The sequence below is a fragment of the Pseudophryne corroboree genome, chromosome 2 (genome assembly GCF_028390025.1).
Source record: "Pseudophryne corroboree isolate aPseCor3 chromosome 2, aPseCor3.hap2, whole genome shotgun sequence".
In the NCBI taxonomy this organism is placed as follows: Eukaryota; Metazoa; Chordata; class Amphibia; order Anura; family Myobatrachidae; genus Pseudophryne; species Pseudophryne corroboree.
This window is the reverse complement of record NC_086445.1, coordinates 140,138,711-140,156,185: the sequence shown is the minus strand read 5'-3', so window position 1 is coordinate 140,156,185 and position 17,475 is coordinate 140,138,711. Positions and strand designations below refer to the sequence as shown.

Genomic DNA, 17,475 nt, shown 5'->3' with positions numbered 1-17,475 from the left:
CAGGTAGTTTTTTCACCCCCCACATAATACCCCTTTTTGAGGTACCAGCAGTATCAGAGATCTGCAAAGCCTCCTTCATTGCCGTGATCATATAACGTGTGGCCCTATTGGAAAATACGTTTGTTTCTTCACCGTCGACACTAGATTCATCTGTGTCGGTACCCGTGTCGACTGACTGAGGTAAGGGACGTTTTACAGCCCCTGACGGTGTCTGAGACGCCTGAGCCGGTACTAACTGGTTTTCCGGCCGTCTCATTTCGTCAACTGACTTTTGTAATGTGCTAACATTATCACGTAATTCCATAACTAAAGCCATCCATTCCGGTGTCGACTCCCTAGGGGGTGACATCACCATTACCGGCAATTGCTCTGCCTCCACACCAACATCGTCTTCATACATGTCGACACACACGTACCGACACACAGCAGCCACACAGGGAATGCTCTAATCGAAGACAGGACCCTCTTAGCCCTTTGGGGAGACAGAGGGAGAGTTTGCCAGCACACACCAAAAACGCTATAAATGTATATAAACAACCCTAGAAGGTGTTGTTTTTGATATAAGCGCTTTTAATATATCAATATCGCCAAATTATGCCCCCCTTCTCTTTGTTACCCTGTTTCTGTAGTGCAGTGCAGGGGAGAGTCCTGGGAGCCTTCCTCACCAGCGGAGCTGAGCAGGAAAATGGCGCTGAGTGCTGAGGAGAATAAGCTCCGCCCCTTTTTCGGCGGGCTTTTCTCCCGGGTTTTAAGAAAACTGGCCTGGGTTAAATACATACATATAGCCTTAATGGCTATATGTGATGTATTTATTTTGCCACTAAAGGTATTTAATATTGCTGCCCAGGGCGCCCCCAGCAGCGCCCTGCACCCTCCGTGACTGAATCAGTGAGACGTGTAGCAACAATGGCGCACAGCTGCAGTGCTGTGCGCTACCTTCATGAAGACTGAGGAGTCTTCTGCCGCCTGCTTTCCGGACCTCCGTCTTCAGCGTCTGTAAGGGGGATCGGCGGCGCGGCTCCGGGACGAACCCCAGGAGGACCTGTGTTCCGACTCCCTCTGGAGCTAAGTGTCCAGTAGCCTAAGACTCCAATCCATCCTGCACGCAGGTGAGTTGGAAATCTCTCCCCTAAGTCCCTCGATGCAGTGATCCTGTTGCCAGCAGGACTCACTGAGATTTAAACCTAAAAAAACTTTGTCTAAGCAGCTCTTTAGGAGAGCCACCTAGATTGCACCCTTCTCGGACGGGCACAAAAACCTAACTGAGGCTTGGAGGAGGGTCATAGGGGGAGGAGCCAGTACGCACCATGTGATCCTAAAAGCTTTATTTAGATGTGCCCTGTCTCCTGCGGAGCCCGCTATTCCCCATGGTCCTGACGGAGTCCCAGCATCCACTAGGACGTTAGAGAAATTATTATTAGCAACAGTATGTGAATTATATGTTTCAAACTAGTGGCAATTAGTACTGCACGGTCTACACGGGAATGCCCGCTGATCAGACTAACGTCGAGTAATCACAGGCTGATGCAGTATCAATATTCAGTTCATTTGTAAATTATAGCGTGTACCTGCGGTTGTCAGATTGCTGCATGGTGATCACGGAAATACCCCGTGGATCGGACAAAGGCTGATCAATTAGAAACCATTGCAACCTCTGACTTCTAGGTTAATGGTTACTTTAATCAGTAAAATCTTTATCAGCAGCATGTGAATTATATATTTCGAACTGTTGGTAATCAGCACTGCACGGCTAACACGGGAATGCCCGCTGATCAGACTAGTGCCGAGTAACTACATGCTGATGCAGTATTAATATTTAATTCATTTGCAAACTGTAGCACTCTCTTTTAGAGGAGCATTGTGTCCTGTCTACTGTTACTCGAACCAGTAATACCCTCATTAGCAGCAGTATGTTAATTATATGTTCTAACTGGTGGCAATTAGTACTGCACGGCCAATACGGGAATACCCACTGATCAGTTTTAATAACTATATGCTGCTGCAGCACTATTACCTAGTTTATTTACAAACTATAGCACTCCCCTTAGCATTAACGGGTATCCTGAATCATCGCTGATAGGACAAACGCTGGTGCAATTGTGGCAATACAGTTTTACTCACAATAAAGTGTGTCTAAACTCATTCTATTTTGCAACAAAGTTGTCCAGTATTGACTCAAAACAGAAGACTATTACATAGTCCATATAGGGATATCAGATAATTGGAGCTTTAATCAATTTCAGCGGTTACGGCATAGGTACTGTCCTATTTGTACTAATATACAGCGTTATCACTCACAGCATCTCATACCTTGGATGCTTTGAAGGTCAATTTATTAATCTATGACATATTAACCAATAACATCTTCACTAGCAGTAGCATGTGAATTACATACTCCAACTGATGATAACGAGTACGGCACGGCCAGTACGGGAATATCTATCGATCGTATAAGTGCTGAGTAATTACATGCTGATGTAGTGCTAATAATCAGGCTATCTGTAAACCTCAGCACTCTCTTGAACAGCAGCTTGCATTTTGAATTAAGTAGGGACTGAGAAGTATAGTACTACCGAGACGGGAATCACGGTTAATAGGACAAATGCTGGTACAATCACTGGAGCACAGCTATACTCACACTATAAATAGAGTCGTGCCAAACTCATTCCATCTCACAACAAAATTGATTTGTATTGTGTTAGAATATATGACCACCATAGGGTCAATATAGGAATATTGGATACTTACCTCTTACAGAAGGGGAAAGCGTGACATTATCACAGCGCGGCCGCCTCTATGTCGTTTAAGTACAGTTGCATCAATACACTATATTAAGCTTATTTTCAGAACTGCAGTCCACCCATGTAAGGGGCAATTGATAGCTAGACAGGCTGCATAACTGCAATTTATTCTAATTATGATCCAATAGCTGGATATTTCATTTCATTGTGATTGGTGAAGAGTGCACAAACTGGCAGTGCACAATATTTATTAATCGACAGAAGAATATCAGATAGCCACAGTCGTTTGAAACATAAGAGATACATTAGTGTTTATTTGTCCATAAGGACACTTTTTGGATGTACACACATTAATACATTAATATATATAATAGCCAATGCAATCATCGGAGCGGATGAATTTTTAATCTTGATCACTTTTCTATCTCAGAGCACATTCTTGAATCTCTATTCTTTTTACCTCTATATTTCGCATGTTGACCCAATATGGGTCTTTTTATTAACAAATAAAAGTTATATTTTATTATATTACACTGTGCACCTAACCAGTACAACCCCATTCTCTCTCTTTCTTGTACTACATGTTAGTTTGGTTGTCCTAGGTAGCACCCCCAGGAGACATACATGAGGAATCCCTCATGATACACATTGGGGTATCAAAGTGAGGTTCTCTCCCTCACTGTAGTTAAGTTACCGGATATTTGAGAGTGCAGATTTTTTCTTCAGTTCTTGTTGTCACACAGCATAATGGTAATTGGCACAGAAAAAAAAGTGGCCTTCATATATACAGTAATACTCGGCTCCTTCTACTGTGGCAGATGAATTTCTGAGGAAGTCATTACATTAGCCGTGTCTTCTAAAATGTCAAATTTAATCAGATAACTGACCTACAGTAACAATGTATGGAGGGAGAAAACCGGAGCACCAGAACAAAGATGGAACATACAACTCCATATAGATAGCACCATGGGCTTGCAAATGCACACAAATGAATGTATAACATTACCTTGGCATTTTTTTTTAATAAAAACTCTTATTGTAAATATAGCAGTAAATTAAATACTAAAAAAAATAAAACGGGTGTCCTCTTTAAAAATGTAAAATGTCAGAAGGAAGATCAGTAGACTCTAAGGGAGATATTCAATTGTTTGAAAAGTCGGTTGGGTGTCTGTTTTTTCCTGTTTATTAGACAGGAAAAAACAGATACCCAACTGACTTTACAAACAATTGAATACTCCCCTAAAGCTTTGTCAGTAAAGTTAAACTGTGTAAAATATGAAACAGGATTAAGGTGCATATATTGTCCAGTCCCTTGGCCTGTCATGTCTCCAAACCCTTGGAAACATTAGCAGAATAAATAACATTAACCATTTAGCATTACCTCATACTTCCCACATTGACTACAGTAACCTTCTGCTACTGAGTCTCTCACACACAAAGCTATCCATGCTACAGTCTATACTTACAAGCCAATGCCAGATTAAATTTACTCTGCTGCCTGCCAACATCAGATGCACTGTTCGGCTAATCTTTACACTGACATCACATCCAGGGTCTAATTCAAGCTACTTCCACCCACCACTCGCATTCATAGATCTCTGATCTTGCCACAAGGTAATCTCCCTTTTGCCCTCTTACAGTAGTATACAGTATGTGCCATAAACCTGTGCCTTCTCCAATACTGCTCCTGTGCGGATACTCACTTCTGGAACTCCCTAACCTGTCTGGCTAAACTCCACCCCAAACCACAGGTGCTCTCACTATTGCGCTCAAAGTTTGTACACGATTTCTGCGGCATGTAAGTGGTCCTTCACTCTCTGTTCCTGATGGGAACTTAAGGTTCACAGAGACACATACTGTTCTCAAATATTTCAGGATTGCGCAGTATAATAAATGTCTTGGAAAAGGGACGAGTGTATCTGGGCAGTGACACGGAGGTGGCTTATCGCTTGCATGGAGATAGTGCGTGTTATTAGAGTGTTGCAGGCATGTCAGTGAAAGTGATTGTGTAAATAGATGCTGAATTGCTCACATAGGAGGCTACAAACAGACAGAGAAACTACACCTGCCACAGGGCTATGCAAGTTTCAATGGTGCTAGCTAGAGATGAGTGGGTTCGGATCCCTGAGATCCGAACCCTACCAAACCTCCCTACACAAGTCTGAATCCGAGACAGGCTTGGGTTTTCCCGCCTGACCCGGAAACCAGAACGAGGCAAAACGTCATTATCCCGCTGTAGGATTCTCGTGGATTTGGATTCCATATAAGGAGCCGCGCGTCGCTGCAAATTTCACTGCAGTCTCGGAGAGTGTAGTGAGAGGACATGTCTCCATCCTCAGTGTCTGTGTGGGCGGGAAAGTGGGGTGGCGAGTCTAGTGCTGTGTTGTGCTGCTCAGTCCAGTCCAGTGTAGTCAGTGTCTTATGCTGCATCAGTCCAGCCAGTCACAGTGTTGGTGTCCTCTGCTGCTATATGGCCCCAGTGCTGCTGGCTGCTGTATAAGTCCCTTGCAGTTTTGCTGTGTTGTCTTGCATCAGACCAGGGGTAGTGTCTTGTGCAGCATCAGTCCAGTCACCTGTCACAGTGGTGGTGTCCTCTGTTGCCATATATCCAGTGTTACTGGCGTATGTTACCAGTGATATTGCTGTATAATTCAATTGATACTGGCGTATAATTAAAGTGATATTGCTGTATAATACTCGGGATACTGGCGTATAATTCCTGTGATATTGCCATATAATTCCCGTGATACTGGCGTATAATTCCTGTGATATTGCCGTATAATTCTCGGAATACTGGTGTATAATTCCTGTGATATTGCCGTATAATTACTGTGATATTGCCGTATAATTCCCGCGATACTGGCGTATAATTCTCGGAATACTGGCGTATAATTCCTGTGATATTACTGTATAATTCCAGTGATATTGCCATATAATTGCCAAGATATTGCCGTATAATTCCCGTGATACTGGCGTATAATTAATGTGATATTGCCATATAATTCCTGTGATATTGCCGTATAATTCTCGGAATACTGGCGTATAATTCCTGTGATATTATTGTATAATTCCAGTGATATTGCCATATAATTCCAGTGATATTGCCGTATAATTCCCGTGATACTGGCGTATAATTAATGTGATATTGCCGTATAATTCCAGTGATATTGCCGAAAAATTCCAGTGATATTGCCATATAATTCCCGTGATACTGGCGTATAATTCCAGTGATATTGCCGTATAATTCCAGTAATCCTGCCATATAATTCCAGTGATCCTGCCGTATAAATTCCATATAAATCCAAATAATTCCGTATAAATCCTGTCCAGTGGTGCTGCCATATAAATTCAGTGGTGCTGTCCTGTGCTATATATTATTAACTCCAAATAAAGGGGTTATTAATATTTAGTTCAAATAATTTTTACAGGGTTGCCCTGTGAGGTGTAGGGGTAAGCTCTCCTGTGCCGGATATTGTGTTACATAACTTCAGAAAATAATGGAGAACAAAAATTTGGAGAACAAAATATGGAAAGATCAAGAACCACTTCTTCCTAGTGCTGAAGCTGCTGCCACTAGTCATGACATAGACGATGAAATGCCATCAAAGTCATCTGCCAAGGCCGATGCCTAATGTGATAGTAGAGGGCATGTAAAATCCAAAAAGCCAAAGTTCAGTAAAAAGACCCAAAAAAAGAAATGTAAATAGTCTGAGGAGAAACGTAAACTTGCCAATATGCCATTTACGACACGGAGTGGCAAGGAATGGCTAAGGCCCTGGCCTATGTTCATGACTAGTGGTTCAGCTTCACGGACATGTGGACAAATGGAACAGGCAGACTAAGGACTATATTACTGTGACAGCCCACTGGGTAGATGTATTGCCTCCCACAGCGGCACCAGTAGCACCATCTCGCAATTCCAAACTAGTTTCTAGGCAGGCTACGCTGTGCATCACCGCTTTCCGTAAGAGGCGCACCTCTCACAACCTCTTACGGAAAATGAGGGACATCATCGCGCACTGGCTTACCCCACTTAGACTCTCCTGGGGATTTGTGATATCGGACAACGCCACCAATATTGTGCGTGCATTACAACTGGGCAAATCCCAGCACGTCCCATGTTTTGCATATACAATTAATTTGGTGGTGCAGAATTTTTTGAAAAATGACAGGGGTGTACAGGAGATGCTGTCGGTGGCCTGAAAAATTGTGGGCCACTTTCGACATTCTGCAACTACGTGCCGAAGACTGGAGCACCAGCAAACACTCCTGAACCTGCCCTGCCATCAATTGAAGCAAGAGGTGGAATTCAACACTCTATATGCTTCAGAGGATGCAGGAGCAGCAAAAGGCCATTCAAGCCTATACATCCACCTACGCTATAAGCAAAGGAGGTGGGATGCACCTGACCCAAGCGCAGTGGAGAATGATTTCAGTCTTGTGCAAGGTTCTCCAACCCTTCGAACTTGCCACACGTGAAGTCAGTTCAGACACTGCCAGCTTGAGTCATTCCCCTCATCAGGCTTTTGCAGAAGCAGCTGGAGAAATTAAAGGAGGAGCTAAGACGGAGCGATTCTGCAAAGTATGTGGGACTTGTGGATGGAGCCCTTAATTCGCTTTGCCAGGATTCAAGGGTGGTCAATCTGTTGAAATCAAAGCACTACATTTTGGCCACCGTGCTCGATCCTAGGTTTAAAGCATACGTTGTATCTCTCTGTCTGACAGACACAAGTGTGCAGAGGTGCAAAGACCTGCTGGTGAGTAAAGTGTCAACTCAAGCTTAATGTGACCAGTCAACAGCTCCTCCTTCAATTCCTCCCACCATTGGGGCTGCGAGGAAAAGGATAAGATCTCCTAGCCCACCCGCTGGCGGTGATGCAGGGCAGTCAGGAGCGAAAGCAGACATCTGGTTCGGACTGAAGGACCTACCAAAGATTACGGACATGTCTGCTGTCACTGCACATGATTCTGTCACCACTGAAAGAATGGTGGAGGATTATATGAGTGACAGCATCCAAGTAGGCATGTCAGACAGTCCATATGTATACTGGCAGGAAAAAGAGGCAATTTAGATGCCCTTGCACAAACTGGCTTTTTTTTTACTTAAGTTGCTCCCCCTCCAGTGTGTACTATGAAAGAGTGTTTAGTGCAGCTGGTAACCTTGTCAGCGATCGGCGTAGGAGGTTACTTCCACAAAATGTGGAGAAGATGATGTTCAGGAAGACCTTGATCAGCAATTGTCTCCGGAAAGTACACAGGGACCTGTGATGGTGGATTTCAATGGGGATGAATTAATACTCTGTGAGAAGGAGGATGTACACAGCGAAAGGGGTGAGCAATCGGATGATAAGGTCGACATCTTGCCTCTGTAGAGCCAGTTTGTGCAAGGGGAGACTGATTGTTTCTTTTTTGGTGGGGGCCCAAACCAACCAGTCATTTCAGCCACAATCGTGTGGCAGACCCTGTCGCTGAAATGATTGGTTTGTTAAAGTGTGCATGTCCTGTTTACACAACATAAGGGTGGGTAGGAGGGCCCAAGGACAATTCCATCTTGCACCTCTTTTTCTTCTTTGCATCATGTGCTGTTTGGGGACTATTTTTTTAAAGTGCTATCCTGTATGACACTTCCATATATGTCCAGTGGTACTGCCATATAATTCTAGTGATATTGCCGTATAATTTTAGTGATATTGCTGTATAATTCCTGTAGGAATTGTTTGTGTTGCTTGGCTTAGTCATACAGATACCTCATTGCACCTCCTCTAGATCTTTGCATGAGGTGCTGTTTGGGGCCTTTTTTTATATCTGTCCTCCTGTCTGCCACTGCAGTGCCACTCCTAGATGGGCCAATTGTTTGTGTTGCTTGGCTTAGTTATACAGCTATCTCATTGCACCTCTTCTACATCTTTGCATGAGATGCTGTTTGGGGCCTAGTTTCCGAAAAGTGCCATCCTGTATGCCACTGCAGTGTCACTCCTAGATGGGCCAGGTGTTTGTGCCACACACTTGAGTCGCTTGTCTTAGTCATACAGCAACTTCGGTGCATCTCTTTTTCTTCTTTGCATCATGTCCTGTTTGGGGCATTTTTAATATCTGCCCTCCTGTCTGCCACTGCATTGCCACTCCGAGATGGGCCAGGTGATTGTATTGTACACTTGTGTCGCTCAGCTTAGTCATCCAGCAACCTTGGTGCAACCTTTTGGCCTAAAAACAATATTGTGAGGTGTTCAGAATAGACTGGAAATGAGTGGAAATGAATGTTATTGAGGTTAATAATACCATAGGATCAAAATTACCTCAAAATTCTGTGATTTTAGCTGTTTTTATGTTCTTTTAAAAAATCACCCATATCCAAAACCAAAACCCGAAAGGGTGGTTTTGGCAAAACCAAGCCAAAACCAAAACACTAAAGTGGAATTAGAACCAAAACAGAAACACAAAACACAAAAAGTGCCAGCCGCACATCTCTAGTGTTAGCGATGGTGACAGTCCTCATACAGTCAGACACACAGTTGAACACCGGAGGAGGAGTGGCACTATCATAAAGTCGCAGATAGGGGACGGCCAATAGTAGACGCGTTCACTGACTCCACTGCGTCGGACTCAGGCCCTATTCATGGAAATAAGCCCAGATTGATATTGACATTGTTACATGAATAATTTATAAATTCTTAAAAAAACTTTGCTAAAAATGCATTTGCCAAATACTACTTCTATATACTAGAAAGATTTGTAAAAATTCTACAAAGTTATAATATATTATCAAGTAAATAACATCAGCATCAGGTTTTGGTTGGTAATACAGAAAAATAACCTCACCTCATGCTTCAAGTCTATTGTAAAATCAGAACTAGGCGGGTCTTTAATTAGGATCTCAGCAAGCCTAGAAAAGCAAAATGTTTCCCATTAAGACATGATAGAAAACGGCATACGAATAAACATCACTGGATTACATGCTCATAAAGGTTACAGACATCAAATGAATTAAATATGAATTTATGAGATGGGGTCCATTTTATACAGTACTTCCAGTTATAAAACAGGACATGAATGACAACAGCACTTACAATAAAAAGGAGTCTAATAAAATTATTTAATTGTAAGAGACTTTACTCAAAATATCTTGGAATAAAAAATAATACAATTACATGTACAAAACTAAATTACAAAAATATTAGTTATTACATTTAAAGTAAAATTAGCAAATCGTACACAGGCATGGTATTTTTCATTTTCTGTTCCCAAGTATAAAATGATTGGAAAAACGGAGTATTTACATCTTAAGTAATTGAATAATTTCAGATTTACACGGTAAATCTGTCCTAATTCAATTTATAGGAAAGGCCTATTTTTTCCAGAACCCCTGGTGAGAATTTAGCAGCATTAGGTCAATACATTTTTAAAAATGTTAAAATATTTAAAAAAAAATGTGCAAAGATTAATACTGAAAAATAAACGGTCACATATATTAATATGCTTCCTAATGTTAGTAGGTCAGTTATATCAGGCCTGGTCAAGCTGCGGCTCTTCAGCTGTTGTGAGACTACACATCCCAGCATGCCCTCACAGTTTCCCTTATAGCAAACCTGTGTCAGAGACTGCTGGGACTTATAGTATTACAACAGCTGGAGAGCCACGGATTGGCCAGGCCTGAGTTACTGTATGTAACTGGACATAGGCAAATTTGGCAAAGGAAAAACATTCATGGATCAGCTAATTCAAAAGTCAAATCATTTTATTAAAATCTCCATTAGTAACACGATCTCCCTGCCTTACCCATTTCAACTATGTTTGTTCCCTAGCAACCTAGGAAATGTGCCCATAGGAACACTGGAGTCCTTTTTCTATGTAACTGCAACAGCGCATTCAAGAAGAACATGCCTAGATGATGACTGTGCCTACTTAATTCCTTTTGTTGCTTGTCTAACGCGGCAGCACGCCAATGAATTAAAGGGATCAGACCCAAGGTTTTTATTGCGAATACATGGTCATCGGTTCCACACATTAGTGAGCAGAAGGACGGTGGCGCATCTAGCATTGCAAGGAGGGATCTTCGGATCTGGTACTACAGCCACAGGTATGCTATTAGATCATCAGATGCAGTGGCGCAGAGAGAGAGGGCAGGTACTAATTATTGGAGAGGCCTGGGTCCGCTGGGTGGGTGGACTGAACATGCGCAGAATTGATCCTGCATGATCGCATACAGCATAACCAAAGCCTGATTGACAGGCTGCAGTTGGCATTTGGGGGTGGTGGTGGCAGAGCTGGCTAGCGTTTCCTGAAAACTGGGACATGTCACCCCGTTTTCTGGGAGAGCCAAGTCCCCAGTTGAAAAGTTCATTCCATTGGTTACTCTGAGTAAGCTTCAGCTTAAGGGCCCTACACACTATGCGATCCGCCACCAAGCTGAAAACGGCGGATACGACCGACGGGCGACCCGGCGGCGGGGGGGCAGTGACGGGGGGAGTGAAGTTTCTTCACTCCCCACGTCACCCGGCTCCATAGCAGTGCAGGCAAATATGGACGAGATCGTCCATATTGGCCTGCATGCACAAGCGACGGGGCACCAGCGATGAATGAGCGCGGGGCTGCTCATCGTTCATCGCTGGTGCCTCCACACTGAAAGAAACGAACGGTATCTCATTCATTAATGAACAAGATTGTTCATATCTTTCAGTAATATCGCCCAGTGTGTAGGGCCTATTACTCAGATGACAGCCTCCTTGGATGCAGCAAGGATGTGTTCTGTGTCCATCTTTGCATCAGCACCAGAAAGCAAGAAGTATCTCTATTGCATTTGGTTGTTCCTAAATAGCCTCAATATGTAAGGTTGCATTAATCATGTAGATGCAGCTGTTTCCGCATGAAATAAGGTTTGATAAACAGACCCCATTAACCTTTTAATAAGAGATGAGATGTCAACCATAATGGTTACATGAAAGTTACAAACCCTTCATAATACAGTTGCCTGCAGAATACAATATATTTACTGTATGATCAAACTTCCGGAATTTTAATCGGTATAGAACTGGCTAGCATCGAATCATAAATCAGATGAATTACAAAAAGAAACATTTGTCTGATCTCTAGGGCAAAGTTAGATGTAGTCAAACACTTTTGGGAGATGGGTTTCTTGTAGCATTAAAAACGGTTTTCATCCAAAATACTTGCTGGGGAAATGACTAATTGATAACAGCAGAAATAAGGATCACAAGCTCCATTACTAACAATATGACATATCTTTGTGACGTGCTTAAATTGCACAAACAGGATTTAACACGATTTGCTGTAGCAGAGATGGAAATATAAATGTAAATTCTCACGCCCTTCTGTTCTAAGAGCTTTAAAGTGTACTTTTCAGTTGGAGTATGGATAAATCATTCGGACAATGTATAGGCGGTGTGCAATGCTGGCCCATGCTGGTATTTAGAATGCCAGAACCTCAGTTGGCCGGCACTTGCTGTCATCTGGACACTCCACAATGATTTACTGTACACGCACTAATTCTTGATGGGAACTCTAAAATAAAAAATACAAGGAGTGACGCATAGGAACTGCAATAAATCTGTCTCCGTTAACGAAAACTGAAATAAGATGGATTAATGTGAAGCTACACATTATGGGACAGATGTATTAAGTCTTGGAGTTATAAAATGGAGAGAGAAACTACCATCCAATCAGCTCCTATCATTTTACAAACAGCCTGTAACATATAGCTGGAGCCACGCTAATCTTGGCTTCTCTGCTGCGCCTAGGTGCACCATGGTTAGCATAAGCCTTTCGTCTACTGTTGTCAGCTGCAATACAATACAGAGAGAACAATACAGGAAGGGATTAAGGGGGGCATTTACTAAGCAGTGATAAGAGCAGAGAAGTGAGCCAGTGGAGAAGTTGTCCCATCAACCAATCAGCAGCTCTGTATAATTTTATAGTATGCAAATTATAGATGTTACTTCAGTGCTGAATGGTTGCCATAGGCAACTTCTGCACTGGCCCACTTCTCCGCTCTTATCACTGCTTAGTAAATGTCCCCCTAAATCATTACAGCAGGGGATTAAATCCGACTGCCCTGGCTCAGTTAATCCTATTAAAGGCTAAGATGAAGAGGGCTCCATCTGTAGCAGTAAGTAAGCAGCAGCAAATACAACTGCACCTGAATTACCCCCTCTGTGCTTATCTCTACATTATAATGAGGCTCACTTACTCCTGATGTACACCTGGCATATATGCTAGATAGATGTATTTAGGTTGGGTGCAGAGAGTGCGGTACACAGAAGATCCGAGCACCATACACCCTGTACCCAAAACCTACCTTTACACTACTGCCGGGCCTCTTGGCTAGCTGGTCTCTCTGCAGTCGGTACCACCTTTCCAGTGAGAACTTTGTAAAGATTGCGATGTGCGCTGAAATCAAAGACTCAGACACTTTGCTAACGGCTTTGCCATCTTCTGCACATGTGCCATCTTCCCAAATATCACTGGGAAGATGGTGGTGTTAGCCAGAGAGGTTGGGAGGCACTGCACGCGGGACCCATGAGAGTTCATACACTCTGGCTACAGCAAGAAACATCTTGAGATGCATCCGAATAGAGGGTAAATGCACATTTTCTTGTGTGTGTCTTTTGCCTTTAACTTTCAGGGTGCAGAATTGTCTGACTATCATTCACACATGCCATAAGCAGGTTTTAATTTCACTTGCCTTTTCTATAAATATACTGTAGTACATACAGTACAGCAGGCTGCATGCATTCCCAACCTGAGTCCTTAAGACACACTGACAGTCCAGGTTTTAGCGATATCCATGCTAGAGCACAGGTGACTTAGGGCCTAATGCAGAGTGGGACGCAGGTACTTAATTAATAACAATGCAACAAGTATAAACCAGGAGATTGCACTGATTAATTTGATATGCAAAACTCGTATCTCTGTGTTTAATGCAGTCTTTGAATCTATATACAAAGTGTTCAGTCGCACGCAGGCATACAAGTTTTGCATATCAAATTAATCATCTCAGTCTCATGGTGCATACTAGTCGCATCTGAGATGCATTTTCAGCTAAAAAGACTCCGAAAAGATGACCAGAACTAGCAGAGTTGCACGAGAACTTGGCTGTCGCAAAGTCACGGAAGAATTATAGATGCAAACCCGTCCGTGGGATTGGCAGAGACCCTGAACAAAGGCATTTAATGTGCTGGTGGTATTGGACTTAGCTGCACCTGACGCGCAGGACACGGCCCTCAGTCTGGTAAGGGCTGGTAAGCACTGGAACAGACACTGGAACACGCTGGATGACGTGCAGACACTAGAATGGCAGACTGCAGAGTTGTCGGAAACTCAGACTGGAGCATGAAGACACAGGGATAAAAAAAGAGCAGGAACCAGTACAGGAGCACGGATAACAGAATTCAGGATGACACAAGGAACAGAAACCAGGAACATAGTTTCAGAAAGAAAATCAATAGCACAAAGGCTGACACTGGAGTATGATTTGGGAGCCTATACTCTGGCACAGGCATGCTCCCAGGGACTTCCTATTATAGCTGGAATTCAATCTGGGCGTCAATGTGATTTCACATTTTTGTTGTGCCTGGCACTTTAAATCCTGCAGAGCGACACGCACATCCCTATGGGTGCTGGCAGGTGACTGAGGGAAGTGGAGAGAGACAGAAGCCATGAGAATAATGCAAGAACTTCTTCTCTGATGCCTTTTGTGAATTGCCATCTGAGATGAGGTTCCCTTGGAGCAGGTATTCCCAACCTCGGTACTCAAGGCACACCAACAGCGCAGATTTTAGTGATTCAGCACAGATGGTTAAATCAAAATAACTGAGGTACTAATTAAGTCACCTGTGCTCAAGCATTGATATCACTAAAACATGCGACTGTTAGTGTGCCTTGAGGACCGAGGTTGGGAATGCCTGCCTTGGAGAAAGATAAAAAGATGAATCTAATAAAGTGCAGCGGTTTGGATGTTGTCCTACAAGAATGCCATTTTGCATCAATGCGGCTCTCTAAGTGTTATTGTTCCTCTATGCTGATCTTCCGAACCATTAATACCAACATCACATTTTATATTGAGATCATATCAACCAACAAGTAAAAAACTGATATAGCAGAGATCTACAAAAAAATAATAATTCTTCAATGGCACTGCAATCACTGTATTGTTGGATGTTCCATCACTGACCCCATGTACTGATTTCATTACATGCTGGCAAAAGATTTTGATTTCACCAAACACTTCCGGAAAGATTTGTGAAATGTAAAGGAAAAGGACTACATTCTTTTTACTAAATGGCCTTGATGAAAAAAAGAGCACAGCTGAACTGGGGCATCTGCATGGTCGGATTAAGGCATGGGCGAAAGGGGCGGTCGTCCCGGGGCCCCACACGCAGTCGGTCCGCTGAAAGCAGCATCTGAATACATACTGCATACAGAGTGTATGTATTCAGAAGCACTGTACTACATGGGAGAAGAAGCGCGGCACAGGCTGTGAAGGAGGACCCAGCAGTGGCTGGGACTCAGAAGCAGCGGCGCGGGCGGCACTGTCAGTGAAGAAGGCACTCCCCTAGCCCCACATTAAGGACCAGGCTGTGATTGGTACTCGGGTGCAGCGTAGGCAGTGAGGAATGAGCCTCGCTGAATGGCCCCCACAGTGAAGGCTGCCGCTGCCGGGAGAGCTCCACTAGAAGACCGGGAGAGTGCCTTGATAGTGCCGGAGAGGAGCTGTGGGTGAGAACCCTGGTTAAGTGTGTGTGTGTGTGTGTGTGTGTGTGTGTGTGTGTGTGTGTGTCTGTCTGTATCTGTGTCTCTGTTTGTATGTCTCATACATTTTTTGGGTGTGGGCCCCCACAACCCTTAATCCGGCCCTGGGCATCTGATATGAGCATGATAATTATGGAAATTGTTCTGATATGAAAATAATCCATTATATTGTTAGCACAAGGAGTTGCTTCCTGTATAAGCCGGCGTAACTATGGCAAGTCAGGTGATTTAACTGTACATTATATGACTGCAATGGGTGTATCTACTGTATGTGCAATATATGAGTTGCAATGAGGTGTGGGAGGTCTGAATACTATACACATTATCAGGAGTGTTGCCAACTATAAATATAAGTGCACCTTTGTCCCCACCTAATTTAAAACATTAACTTTAACTTCATTATTTCCCCACCTTTCATGTATGTGGATTAAAAGCATTGCAATTAAAATATAGATTCACATGTTCATTAATTTATTTTTGAAAAAAAAAAAAAGGAATGGTACACCCCTATTGCGCAGTAAAGGAGCAGCTGAGAACTACATACAAGTGCTATAAAACTTGCTAAGGAAATATGTATAACAGAAGAGAAGTAAAAGAGTAATTCTGTGCTCCACTGATGGATACACAATGCAGGTTAATAGATATAGAATCTACTTTGAATAATCACAAACCAATACTCCCCTATTTAGATAGCATTATTCTCATTCTCCAGAAAATAATTATATATGGTTGATTTTAACAGTGCTTCAATCCAAATGGGATGTCCTCTCAATGGGATACATACACAAAAACACAGAATCAGATATAGTGTGAGATCTAGCAAACAGTCCTTGTTAGATTAATTATAATTCGTCTCTCTTGTGCTAATATTTCTATGGGGTGGTGGTTCCTTAAACGTATTGGAGGGTCACCGCTTCGTGTTAAAGTTTAGACCAAAGGTCCTCAGTTTGTTTCTTACATAAAAATGTAAAGACTAATCCTATAAAAGTATCTTTAAAATGGATGCTCACATAAAATCTTACATCTCATAACTTTGGTGTCCACACATCAAGGTATCTTTTTGAGGTCTTATCCAATTTTCATCAAACATGGACCATCACATAGAGGTGTAGATAAAAAATTGCAAACACTTTATAAAAACATAGCATAAAACTAAATGCAGGTATCCAGTTCCACAAGTAGAAAAACTCGATGTCCATTTCACTACATGCACCCCTGGTGTTGATGTTAAAAATAAGAATTTACTTACCGATAATTCTATTTCTCGTAGTCCGTAGTGGATGCTGGGGACTCCGTCAGGACCATGGGGATTAGCGGCTCCGCAGGAGACAGGGCACAAAAGTAAAAGCTTTAGGATCAGGTGGTGTGCACTGGCTCCTCCCCCCATGACCCTCCTCCAAGCCTCAGTTAGGATACTGTGCCCGGACGAGCGTACACAATAAGGAAGGATTTTGAATCCCGGGTAAGACTCATACCAGCCACACCAATCACACTGTACAACCTGTGATCTGAACCCAGTTAACAGCATGATAACAGCGGAGCCTCTGAAAAGATGGCTCACAACAATAATAACCCGATTTTTGTAACAATAACTATGTACAAGTATTGCAGACAATCCGCACTTGGGATGGGCGCCCAGCATCCACTACGGACTACGAGAAATAGAATTATCGGTAAGTAAATTCTTATTTTCTCTGACGTCCTAAGTGGATGCTGGGGACTCCGTCAGGACCATGGGGATTATACCAAAGCTCCCAAACGGGCGGGAGAGTGCGGATGACTCTGCAGCACCGAATGAGAGAACTCCAAGTCCTCCTCAGTCAGGGTGTGCCCCTGACCAAGTATCAGCTCGGCAAAGTTGTAAAGCCGAGACCCCTCGGGCAGCCGCCCAAGATGAGCCCACCTTCCTTGTGGAATGGGCATTTACATATTTTGGCTGTGGCAGGCCTGCCACAGAATGTGCAAGCTG

General features: G+C 43.0%; 1 protein-coding gene across 2 annotated transcripts in view; it reads right to left on the bottom strand.

Moving 5' to 3' along the window:
- Positions 1-17,475, bottom strand: part of B3GLCT (beta 3-glucosyltransferase) — a 1,170,551-nt gene that overhangs the window by 185,561 nt on the left and 967,515 nt on the right. For both annotated transcript variants that reach the window (XM_063951761.1, XM_063951762.1), the window contains exon 8: positions 9,561-9,624. In XM_063951761.1, coding sequence (XP_063807831.1) covers positions 9,561-9,624 — 64 coding nt within the window. The remainder of the gene's footprint in view (positions 1-9,560; positions 9,625-17,475) is intronic.